This window comes from Asterias rubens, chromosome 8, assembly GCF_902459465.1.
Source record: "Asterias rubens chromosome 8, eAstRub1.3, whole genome shotgun sequence".
NCBI lineage: Eukaryota > Metazoa > Echinodermata > Asteroidea > Forcipulatida > Asteriidae > Asterias > Asterias rubens.
Genome location: NC_047069.1, coordinates 326,116 through 339,518, shown reverse-complemented (window position 1 = coordinate 339,518; position 13,403 = coordinate 326,116). Strand labels below are relative to the sequence as shown.

The 13,403-nt window shown below is 36.5% G+C and overlaps 1 protein-coding gene across 2 annotated transcripts in view; it reads left to right on the top strand.

Annotated features, from left to right (window-relative positions):
• The first annotated feature begins 3,852 nt into the window (after positions 1-3,852).
• The window catches only part of LOC117293848 (UDP-N-acetylglucosamine--peptide N-acetylglucosaminyltransferase 110 kDa subunit-like), a 31,547-nt gene continuing 21,996 nt past the window's right edge, over positions 3,853-13,403 (top strand). Inside the window, exons 1-5 of one of the 2 annotated variants that reach the window (XM_033776307.1) lie at positions 3,853-3,944; positions 8,931-9,223; positions 10,839-10,989; positions 12,592-12,835; positions 13,335-13,403. In XM_033776307.1, the coding sequence (XP_033632198.1) occupies positions 9,073-9,223; positions 10,839-10,989; positions 12,592-12,835; positions 13,335-13,403 (615 nt within the window). In that variant the 5' untranslated portion in view covers positions 3,853-3,944; positions 8,931-9,072. Of the gene's footprint in view, positions 3,945-8,930; positions 9,224-10,838; positions 10,990-12,591; positions 12,836-13,334 lie in introns of those variants that run through there. The other variant, XM_033776309.1, reaches the window with a different exon arrangement.

Genomic DNA, 13,403 nt, shown 5'->3' with positions numbered 1-13,403 from the left:
CTTAATTTACTTCAGTAGCAGTGGGAAAAATACAACTTTGTTTTTGTACTGACTTCCTATTTGATGTTGTTAGGATTTCAAGCTTAAACCGTATCGAACATGATGTTGCCATTTCAAACACCCGCCCTTTTCAAACACATGGCATCTGTGAGCATGTGCCATAGAAATCAAACAAGATACACTGCATGTTTCATTGATGTACACTTTTAGACCAGCATACGGCCTGTCCTACAAAATGGCCTCTTTCATAGCAACAAAGGTGTTATTCGATACGGTCTTTAAACTTATCCCACTACTTAACATTGTTGTTTTATAACCATAAGATACATATTAATGTCAGCCGACAGACTTTTTGAGACCTCAACATATAAACAAAGTGAACTTAGTTGTCATGAATGCTTTGTAAATGCACAGAGTTAGATTAACATCATGTATTGCCAATCATACGAAAGCAGGTAACTAAAGGCTGTTCATTTTAATGAATGCATTTGATGTCCAGCTCGAGTTGTACCGTGGCGTTTTGTAACACGACGTTAGTCCAGGTTTCTGTGTCTGCAGTACGAGCCATATCGGCACTCGTATCGCGGAAGACCACAACATATCATGCTGTTTATTTCACGGGGAAGGCACACAGATGAGGAATGTCAAATCAAATGTTTGTCTGGATTCTTGCTGATTCCAAAACCATTCCACACAAAAAAGGGGGCAAATCTGTGTTGACTCCAAAAGGCGACCGACTCCTTGTCCGATGTGTCCGGTGGCATTATTTAACATGGCATTACTCCACCATATAAAGCATGTATTACAAAAAAACTTTCTCAACTTTTTAAAATACTCTACCAGTTAACAGCTGCTAAGGATTCACTAACTCTGAGCAAGTAAGATTAATATCTTAAAAGTCATCATTTTTTTTCAGCAGAATAAACCAGGTTTTTCTTAGAGTGTTTTATATTTACTGCATAGCTAGAAATGCATTAAGACACTTTTGTTCAACAGCAGACGATACAGCAACTTATAAGTATATAATTCAGTATTCGGAAATGGATTATTTTGGAAAAATTACAATATACAAATAAAGTTAATATTTTATTACAACTGATAACAGTACAGGTTGCGCATTTGGAACCAGTGTGGCATGTTTTAGGCTGAAATGTCCCAATTTGGTCAATTGACATTCGATACAAAAGTTGCAACTATATTTACTTTTTGCTGTTTTTTTAACTGTTGTTTTAAAGGATCAGCTTTTCACATTGTTTTGTTAATATGAAGCAATTTTTCAGTTTGTTGTTTTGTTTTTAGTACCACAAGACTTCAGCGCAATAGTCTTCCATCAAATCCAATCCTTAAACTATGGGTGTTCGTAATAACAAGGGTTTTACCAAAACCCCTTTTATTTCCAAAAAGTGTTTCCTAACCCATGCTTGAAAGAACATTGGACCCTTTAACCAAAATGGGCTTTAGAAAATTACATCTTTTTAAAGCTATATAGAAAAAAAAAACCTAAAATAACAAGTTTCTAACTACATGTTATGAGTAATGCCATGTTATGCGCTCTTTTCTTGTTGGATTGCTGAAAAAGAAAAAAAATAAGTAAAAGTTATTAAATATTAATTCATGATTAGTATTTCAATGCATTAAAATAAGTCGCTGGTGAAATGCAGACAATTTTAGAGGTATTCTTCAACCACTTTATGTTTTGTTTACATGACACATCAAAATATGATATTCAAATGAGAACTATTGGAACTGTAAATGCATTTATATGTGCTTAGCGATTTGCTTAGCGATTATCCAGAGCCCATGTATACAGCTTGGTGCAGGACAGATGTACAACAATGTATATTCATTCCTGTATTCATAAATACTTGCTCTCAATCCCACACCATTGTATTTGCTTTATCATCAATCAATCAAATCAAATTTGATTAAGTGATTTCCACATAACTCTGATTACCATAACAAATGTATGCAAACAATTGTCAAGTCGAACTTAATAGAATAATTAATTACTTAGATGTTAATAGATGTTCGAAACAAAGGATTCGAACTGCCTCTAGCTACCGGGCAATCTTGTTCTGGTAAGAGTATGACACTGCTCTAGAATCGTGGGTTCGAATCCCACCCGAGTAATATGCCTTAGATTTTTTTTTTCACAGATCTTGGGAAAGTACCGAGTATACAGTGCTAACACACATCGGTATATATGGGTTCAATTATATTACTTGTTATGAACATGGCTGGCATGATAAGTCAATCAAATGAACTTGATGTCATAATTCCTGGATATTTTAACTAATACTCACTTTCTTTGTCCGGTAAAGTGTTCTTTTCTTGGGTTTCCGTTTTCTTGAGCTTAGTCTTGTCAAAAGTTGAGACCTCTGAGATGTCGGGTTTGTCTGCCATATTGATGATTCTGTGGTAAAACAAAAACAAATGACAAACTTTTAATTGAGAATTGTTAAATATTGGTGAGAATATTAAGGTTTATCTAAGATTTTGTTATAAAGATGAAGTTTGGAAAATTTACCTTGTCCTGCCACAACTTTTTTATTCGTTATGAAATAAAATAGTGTCTATTTAACTCATATATATATAAGATATTCCTTTTTTGATCAAAATGAGCGAAACAGTGGTGGCAGGATATGGAAAGTTTCCCTGAAGTTATGTTTGAGATTAATGTAATTTGGAAACAATTTCCTTATCCCGATTCATGCCACCATTGTTGTCTCTCATTTTTACCGAAATGAATATCTCGTTTGAGTTAATTATATACTAATTTATTTTATAACAAATGTAGAAATGGTGGCAGGATACGGATATTTTCCTTTTAATTGTAACCAAAAAGAATCACATTTTGCAAACTATATTGCCCTTGATTCAAGGTTGCTCATAAAACAATGGAATGAAAGAGCTCATTGCGACATACCAGGAAATAAGACTATAAAAATAACAAGCGAGCCAAAACATCAAACCAACCCTTCTTGCTTCAAACTAAGATAACCAAAACCAAAAGTAAATGTGGCCGTTTTTGGAATGTGTTTTGGTTTAAACAGCAGCTCTGTATGTGGTAGATACTTGTAAATGCTAAAATAATTTTCGTCTCTCCAGACGAAAATTAACTGTGACATTGTTTTACTACTTCCTCAAAAATTACAGCACAACGGCAAGTAATATTTTAAGGGACGATATCTACCATCATAATCAAGTTTAATGTAAATATTGTGAAATTTTGTTTTATGTCGCACAAAAAGTTCACAAGCCCTTTAAATTTGAACATTTATCACCTATGCTTCTTGCGTCGGCCAACGCCCAACCTCGTGTGCCATTTTCGGATAACCAACCACAAGCACACACACAAAATCAATATAAAGCTCACATATTTGTTTCACATATTATTTTCTAATATAAATACCATGCATTCTATAAAAGCTAGACAATTTATTTACCGGGTAGCTTCAGCAAGTAGACTTGAAGTAACGGCGAAGTTTGTGTCCTGTCTCTGTGTTTAATCACCGGTAGGTATGTGTGGTTAGATGACCAAGGAAAGCTGTGGGAAAATATGAACTATCCTGCCTCATTTATATCCTGTTTTAGTGGGCGGGGCCTGAGTTGATATTCACATCACCGCTCCTATATCATTATGTGGTTTTCCTCAGTGCCAAAAAGACCTGTCACAGGTTCTCAGGTGGTTATATTCATCCGAGGTCATTGAACCGTGCAGAACCGATCATCCGGAATGTGGCACTATCTCGGACATGCATGGAATTACTTACCAATGGAATACCGATAACAACAAATGCAAGAATGCTGGACATTGTTTACCACATCACAAGCAACCAGTGCTAAATTTTCTTGCTGCAAACCTATCCCAAGGAAACGGAGCAAGCTGTTTTTCAGAGCATCTCCAATAATTTGAACTCAAAGGCTCTTGATCCAGGCCATTAGTAAGTCTATTTTTTGTATTGTTTAAATCAAATAAGTTGAGGGTATACCTTTGGTATTTACTTCAAAAAATTAATGACAATAAAACTTACTTGCTAAAGGGCATTTGGAAGCTGTTCATGCTGTAACACATTCTTTAAGACGACTTCAATTGAAGTCGAGTAGTTTAAGAGAAAGATGTGATTTTTCACTACCAACTTCAAAAATGAGGCATGAGGCGTTTATCAGACATTCGAAACCACGATATTCTATGCAACAAGGTGATTTTTTCTTTCATTATGTTCTTGCAAATTCGATGACCTATTGAGCCAAAATTTTCACAGGTTTGTTGTTAACAACATGTAATGTCAATCTCTAAATGAGTTGGGGTGGTTCTGCAAAGAACGTTGGTGTGAACTCGACGTTTCGATCATTACAGCCATTGGACCCTTTCGGTTCAGAAAAAAAAAAAAAAGTTCACAGATTTACAAATAACTTACAGGGTTTACAGAAGGCAATGGTGAAAGACTTCTCTTGAAATATTATTCCATAAATGCTGTACTTTTTGAGAAAACAGCAAAACAATATAAATTCTCGTTAACGAGAATTACGGATTTATTTTAAACACGTGTCATGACACGGCGAACCGCGCGGAAACAAGGGTGGGTTTTTCCATTGTTTTTAAGGTCCAATGGCTTTAATAAGCTCTGATCGTATTCTGTTTGTTATTGTATGCATATGTTGGAATACACCAAGTGGGGATACTGGTCTTTGACAATTACCCAAAATATACCCTGCCTTTGAGAATGTAAAGGTCAATATTAATAAGAACATAATTCAAATTTCTGTCGCTTCCTTTAATGGCAAAGTGTACCTTTGGTTTTTGGAACCGTTTGATTGTTTTAATCTGTATATATAGATATCTTTAAAAACTAATCTTTGGAAATTTCCTTTCAAGAGGTGGTAGCATTTTTATTTTTAGAAAGGTCTATCGCCGAAAATCCAAAGCGAGTATGTCCACGCAGGGAGAATAATCCCTGATGGGAATTAGGAATCTGTGAAAATCAGGTTTCTCAGATTCGATTTTGGGGCCATAATTAACTTATAAATATTTACATAACTACATGAAATCATTCTCAAAATGCTTGACACTATCGAAAGCTGCGTTAAGCTTCCAACCAATGTTTTTTTTTTATAGGCATTCATTTTAAGATTGAAACTGGATTCGACCGTGGTCCAAACAGGCGAAAGGCAGCAACCACTAAGCTAACCTAAGTGTCGTTATATCGACAATGACACGAAATTAGACACAATTTTGTCTATTCAAAAGTTTATTTGTAAGCTCAGTAACTGTAAACAAATGAACAATAGTTTATGATTCATTACACGTTCATAACTTTGATTAAAGTTGTGGAATACAACGAGCACTTGGGACAAAATACAGCATTACTCATGACGCAGTTGTATAAATACAATTGTATACATACAACTGTGAACTGAGTTAATGTGGTTATTGTTCAAGGGCTCGTTGTCCACTTTTGTACAAAGCTCTTTCCAAACAGACAAGAAGAATGTATAAAAACGATCTCAAACTTCAAAACAACCAACGTTCGAAAAATTTGCGGTGTTAATTCTGCCTCTTTGAGACCGTATATAAGTCAGTGTTATTCTGGACGATTTAAAATGATGCAGTTCATTGTTTTGATGATTAAGAAGTCCGATCAAAGGTGTAGCTGCCCCAAAACGATGGTCGTTAGCTTTTGGTTCTCGTGTGAAAGGGGCTCTAGTGGTATCACAAAACACCGGGCGGGTCGAACAAGTGTCAACATTATCAGTTTGTTTGGAAGACCACATCGTGACAATGAGTAAGGCACTCCGGTGTTGATCCGTCTTAAAGAAAGCGCCAACTGTAGACAAGGAATGTGAACTCGTGTGAACAATCGTGTTGGTGTCTTGCTGCTTACTTGTGGTAGGGTCACTTCCACTTGGTGAACACAACTCAAGTTATCTCATTCCGTGTGGCGAGATGCATTATAATTGTGTACAGAAGTAATGGAAGCTTCAGCCTAACTTACTCCAAGCAAATAATAAACTTAATTTGTACTTTGTTATTCGATTTGCAGAATTGTGTTTTAGTACATTATCACCGTTTTACGTTACATCTTATTCAAACAGAGTTTTAGGAATGTAAGCTTTAGGACTATTTGAGTCTTTTGTTCAGCAAACCATGGGCAAACCTATAACAAGTCTAGACTGTTAATTAGAAACATGTTTTTAAAAGGTTACAATATACAACAAGTAATTATACAAATTAAGCTATTTAAATGTATGGAATGAACTGTTTAGTGGAAGCCATTTCGAACGGACGTTCGTAATTTTCAAGGAATGCCACAAACATCATATTGGTAATTGGCTGCACAGCTGGCGAGCATTCTTGTTCAAGCCATTATGGTGGCCTTATGATCGTGTTGATAATAACATTGCAATTGAAGTAGTGACAATGCTCAACCAACGAACAGTTTTCAATTCAAGGATGTAGCTTTGTTCTCCGTTTATAATTGCTATAAAAGGTTATTGGACCCCATACAAAGATGCAATAAAAAGTCTGAATGATTCAGAGCCAAAAAAAAAAAAAAAAAAAAAATTACAGCTAACTACATGGTGCTAAATACATTTCAGATGCTGGAGTACGATTATCCGGACTTCTCTTGCTCGATTGCTGAAAGAAAGAACACAAAAAACACCTATTTAATTTGTGAATAATATAATTTTGTAGTTTCCGCTGCCGGAAAAAAAATCCCGGAAGGGGCACTTGCAAGATACCCATGCACCAGTTCAATTTTCTTCACAAAAAAATTTGTCTTAAAAAAAAACGCGTCGACCGGATTACTTTATAATGCATCATTAAAACTAAAACAAATTCCGCACTTCTTGTAAACTTTCTATACAGAATTGGAAGACCACTTGCTCGATAAGATTTCAAACTTGACCGCAATACATGTTTCAAAGTTTACACAAGGTGAAATGTCTAGGATTTTCTTAAGTTGGGGCAGTTAGATCTTCAGCTTATTGGTAAACATTATTGGACAGAAATCGCGGTAGGCACTAAGAAAAAAACGCACAGTTGCACTGCGATAATACAACAAAAAATAGATATAATACTGCACTGACAAAAGTTAAAAGACAATTCTGCAAAAACAATATTATGCCGACTTTGTTTGACTCACTTTCTTTGGTTGGGAGCGTGTTCTTTTCTTTAACTTCTGTATGCTTGAGCGAGTCCTTGTCGAAAGAGGTAACTGCTGATACATCTGGTTTGTCTCCCATTTTGATGATTCTAGTAAAAGAAGAAACGGATGTTTAGATCAAAATAACAGTTTTTAAAGGCTGGCAATGAAGTAAAAACTTTCTTGAAAATAATATTATGTACCTTAGAGTTTATTGAATCAGTGGATGTTTATAGATGATATAAATTTTAAAGGCTGGTAATGGGGAATCAAAACTGTCTTGGAATGTACTATAAAAGGCCGTTTTGAATCGAGAACCACTGCACATCCCACAACAACAACAACAACAACAACACTGTCATATTCATAAAACGACATTATAACAACTTCATCAAAGTAAGGTTTGGAACTTTGCATGGTGGAAATACGATATAATAAGTTTTGAGTTGGGGTGGTTCTGAAAAGAACCGTTGGTTTCAACTCGACGTTTCGATCAGATATGCTCCGATCGTCTTTTGGAGAAAGCATCAACAAACACAAAACACCAAACACACTGCGTCACCACCCCCACCCCACCACACGAAGAACAACAACATTGAAAACAACAATAACAACAACCAAACACCAAATACAATCATAACGAATACGTTTTCATTATAAATGTGACTGTGGACCTGTTGTGATCAAAACCAGTCAACTGTGGAGGTCATTCTTCTCGATCTGTAAAGCTCCCGTTATATCTTGCGGTCCCCGTGAAATAGCATTGTACCCAAATTATGCATCCTTCAACAGTGGGTTGCAACATCAAATCATTTGTTAATATAAAATAATATTTAAAAAAGCCCTTTACCTGGTATTGCTGCTACACAAAGTTTCACTTGAGTTGAGTACTGGATTTTAGTTTGGTCCGCTTTGAAACAAGTTTCCCACACAAGTGCATAAAGGAGTGCTGTTGCAGCGTTTTTATCGGGGCACTGTTATCAGTTGCACTACATTTTGGCGGTGTATGCTTATCGAGTAAACTCAAGTTCAATTCAGATGTGTGTGATATTTATCCGCAGTCGCGGATTATTCATTTGTTTGTTTTGTGAAGTTGTGAGAGCTACTATTGCCTATTAAAGTGTATATCTACCCTAATCATTACCCTAATCATTATATAAATATTTTGTTCTGATATAGTTCCCTACATGCAAGGTTATTTTTATTCAAACATCATGATGCATTTTTGTATTTCTTCATAATAATAATAATAAATACTAAATTTATTAATTTTGCCCCCGTTCCATAAAAACGTAGGCTACACAGCGCGTAAAAAAATCGACAACGATTAAAAACAACTGGTACAAGGAAATAACACCCCACCCCCCTAAAATAAATAAATATAAATAAATAAAAAAACAATGAGTACAAATTAAAAACTCTTACAGGACTTCCCAAACTAAATCTACCTCCATGATCTCATTACAGCATGAAAAGAAAGCAAAATTTCTATAAATATTGTTATGTCTTCTGGCGTAAAACTTTTAAGATGGGTCTTGGATGGTCTTGGGGCAGAGAGGTCTTCTCCTAAGCCGCCAGTGTCCTATCTTTTGCCCGTTGTCCCATTTTCCCAAGACCATGTACTCGGTCTTTCTTGGGGCAGGGAGGCCTTTTTGTTATTTTAAGCCGCCAAATTGTTATCTCTTGCCCGTTGTCCCATCCCCCTCATCCCCCGTTTCTTTCATTCTTATATTTCTACCTCCATGTTCTTATCCATGTATTTGGAACTATTTTGCTCTGCAGGTTGGTGCCCATCAACCATCATCTAGAAACGACGCTGGATATCAAGCACGGGTACCAGGCACGCCTTTGTCTCAGCCCGTGCGTATTCACATTTTATGCAAATTTACAGGAAGTAATCCGGTCTGGATCGAACGCTTAATGCATGCAGCAAACTGATGACGTCACATACTTCGCCGCCGACCGCCGCCATTACAAATTTCGACAGCTGTATTGTAATCCTACGAAGCACAAAGACTGGACAAAAATCTTCAAAATATCGAAAATGGGAGAGCCTGCATCCACCACAGGAACAGGTAACAGAATAAGTTTTATATATAGTTTCATGAGGATTTGTTTTTGTAGACATTTTGGACACTGGTAGCTCTAATTTAATGTCGGAAGATTGTCGGAAGAAGTGAAGTTTGGAGTAGGCCTACGTGCGTACTAGCAGACTAGTGCGTAGTGCATGCGACGAATTGTCTGATTGTCGGAAACTCGCACTGAAGTTTACCTTTTTTGTTTAGTTTTTACTTGGTTGGGTGTCCTTATTATTGTTTTATTTTATTCTTCATATGTTTCTACCCATCAACTCTTGTATGCAGCGTAACTCGTATTGAAACTGAATTGAGACTTGAATGAAACTTTTGCCTTGGATTTGCCGACCGGTTTGGCTTTTTTAATTTTATGGCTTTGCAAAAATTATGGAGGCTGACGTCACGAGGATTGGGAGCTCAGCTCAGTTTGACCACACAAACACGACAAATGGGACTAGCTAGGCAAATATTTCTGTATCCTGACACCACTTTTTCATCTGTAATGAAATAAAACAATAGGGAAAAGTTTTAAAATTCTGCAATAAGGTTTTCATTCATTATGAAATTAAAAAGGGGAATAAATTCTGTATTCTTCAACCAATTTTTTTATTTGTTATGAAATTAAATTGGGAAAAGTTTCCATAGTCAGTTGCGATAACATAACGCTCCTCTGGTCGGGAGGAGGGTTGTGTTTTCGCAACTGTTCAGTATTTAGTTTTTCATTGCTATGGAATAAAAAGGGAAAGTTTCAGTATCCTGCCACCACTTTTTAATTTGTTTTGAGATAAAATGGGGAAAAGATATCCTGCAAAAAGCAACCAGTTTTTCATTCGTTATGAAATATAGTTTTAGTATTTAAAAGTGGGTGACAGGATGGAAAGTTTTCCTAAATGAAAAATGTATTTAATTTCTCAAATGGTCTTTACCTTTATGCCCCTTCAAAAATTCCTCACCGACTTGAAGATTTTCCAATGGCAATGCCCGTTGAAAAATTAAAATGGCCTTGCCCTTTCAAATATGAAATTCTTGGCCGGTCCTTGTATAGCTTTGGCGAGTGGTTTAAACTTCCGGTAGCATTGCAGAAATGTCTTGTTAATGCTTGGGTTGAAATTAAGTGTATTTTCATGGTAGTCAGCAGGGCTAGTAACCAATAATTTTTAGTAGCCGTGATGAGATTTTGGTAGCCCGAAAGACATGTCTCGCGTAGCGGCTCAAACTTAACAATACACCATAGGTTAGTTCTTTATTGTTTGTGATGATGATTTTTGCATTATTTTTCCACTGGCGTGGGCTATCAAACTGAAAAAATCAGTGGAAAAGTTTCTGTATGGCGCCACCACTTTTTCATTAGATATAAAATAATATAGGAACTTATTTACCTGATTGATATATCCCTTTTTGTAAAAATGAGTGAAAAAGTGGTGGCGCCATACGGAAAGTTATCCAAATCAGTGGCTGGTAGTCTCGGGCTAGTGGAAATTTCGACCCCCTGTTAATTTGCATGCTTTTTCAATAACAGGTTTTGGCTTGGAAGCTTAATTGCCAGCCACTACAACAATTTTACGATATTTTGAATAAAGTTGTTATTAGTAACTTTCTATATGATTTGTTTCAGGTCTTGCTGAATTAGCACACCGTGAATATCAAGCAGGGGATTTTGACAATGCCGAGAGACACTGTATGCAGTTATGGTCACAGGAGCCTGATAACACAGGCGTCTTGTTGTTACTGAGTTCAATACACTTCCAATGTCGCAAGCTTGACAGGTAAGTCTTATAGAATTATGATCTGTTAGGTGTGGCAGTCCCAATGCTCGTATTTAGGGTAAAAATCCACAAGACTGTTAGGCTTGTAGTGTAAAACTTTTACTGGACCGGAGAATTTCTTACAAGACCAGAGTCAAAATGACAGAACACTATCTACACAAATGGTGTTTGAAGCTTTGCATGGTGTTGAGAATATAAAGAGTTAAAATAAATATAAATATGACTTTTAAACTTGCGGGAACAACCATGAGTAAAACAAGAAAATTAAGGAGTGGTGGCTCTGAAAAGAGCTGGTTTAGTCTCAACGTTTCAAACCGTATACTCTGCTCGTCTTCAGGAAAAGGGAATACAAGCAGAGAATCCCGTTTGAAACGTCAATACCAAACTGGCTCTTTTCAAAGCCACCACTCCTTCAATAGAGATTTTACTTGTGGTTGCTAATATTTATAGTTACTCTTACTATCTACACAATTTCACATTTGAGCAGTTTTTTTTAACTCTTCAGTCCCTGCACCGCCCGAGTTTGCTGAAATCCAATTTCTCAAGATTCTTGCAGTAAATTACTGGAATCGTAGTTCAAATTTTAAAAGATAAGCATGGCTTAATGTGTATGCACAATTTTTTACCCTTTCGGTAATATTTGTCTAAAAGTACAAGTTCTCATGGGAACAATAAATGCCTCTCGTTAAACGGCTACGGTAATTTTTATGGCGAATATATTTTATGCACGGATAAAATGAACACAATAGCTTTTCAAGGCTTTTGTCTGGCTCAATGCTCATACTGATTAAATGCGGAGGCATTAATTTTCGACAATATCATCATAAATGATGAACAGTTTCCTGTTTACTAATGAGCGTTTTATTTTTCGTAAGAGCTAAATTATTTCATCATCATTAGCTTCGACAAGTCAACTGTGAAGGGAGAATTAATAACGATCTATAACAACTAGATATATTAACAAATGCGTAGACCTACTAATGACTATCAAGTTTTCTTTTGATGTTCCTTTTTTTCTACAAACACAAGCTAGCGAGGTTTCCTCGTACCGCATACAGTGTATCGCTATATGCGGCTGGGCGGTACAGTGGCTAAATGGTTAAACAATAATAAATTTATAAATTTCTTCTCTTGAGAAGAAATTTATAATTTTTTTATGGTTAATACTTCAATACTAAGTGGAATTAAAATAAATTTTTATTTCTCATTTTTTTTAAATTAAATGCAGTGAGGTGGTGTTGTTAAAAATACAAGACGCCGGTTTTTGGATCAAGCACTCGGAGAAGATTTATCTAATATTTCTTATGGGTTACTTCAATACTCCATACAACTAAAAACTTAAAAAATATTGTATTTATCTGTTTGAATGAAAAATGCATCAAAGTGTTATTATTGTAAAAGACATGACGGCTGGATTTGTGCGGTCACAAGTTTGCTGGCCCGACACTAATTAAATCATGGGCCTGCCGTCCAGTGTTAAATTCGAGCCCTGTGGTATCATCATTTGACAGAAGATATTGCATATACTTGCTAACTTGCAGGTTGTTGGTATGCAATTTCCAATGATAAGTTTTTTAACATTTGCATTGCCCTTTCCATTAGGTCGGCACATTTCAGCACACTGGCTATAAAGCAGAACCCCATGCTAGCCGAAGCCTACTCAAACCTGGGAAATGTCTTCAAGGAGCGGGGCCAGCTGCAGGAGGCGCTTGAGAACTACAGACATGCTGTGAGGCTGAAGCCAGACTTCATTGATGGCTACATTAACCTGGCAGCAGCATTAGTGGCAGCAGGCGATATGGAAGGGGCTGTGACGGCATACATACAAGCATTACAGTATAACCCTGTGAGTAGCATTGGAATTGTAACTATGGTCTCCCTTCACAGTGGTCTGCTGGTCGAATGCTTCAAAACAACCGAGGACCAGTTAAGATTCACTCCAAAGAGACTGGTTGGCTAGCTCAGTGTTGGAAAGCATCCTTATTTATTATGAAATATGGGTTTGTGAACCAGTTTGAGCCAAGTGAAATGACCAGCTTAGTTATCTTGCTGATGCCCGTTTCAGACAGGCACCCTAGAATCGGGCCGAACCGAATTCTTCATTAAGTACATGAAACGTTCAATAACTGAAACAGTTAGGAGCGACTAGACACACTAGAAGTCGAAAGATCGTCTGTTCTCTTGAGCGCCTTGGTTTCAGACGGTGTTCTTGACATGAGCTGAGCCAATGTAAATGTTATGTAAAGGTCGCATGTCTAAAACCAAAATGTGTTTTGGTTGACCTAGAGTCGCTCCTAATCAATGGTTATCATCACTTATAGACTTTCGACTTCTTTCTTTTGCAGGACCTTTACTGTGTACGGAGTGATCTTGGCAATCTTTTGAAGGCCCTTCACCGTCTTGACGAAGCCAAG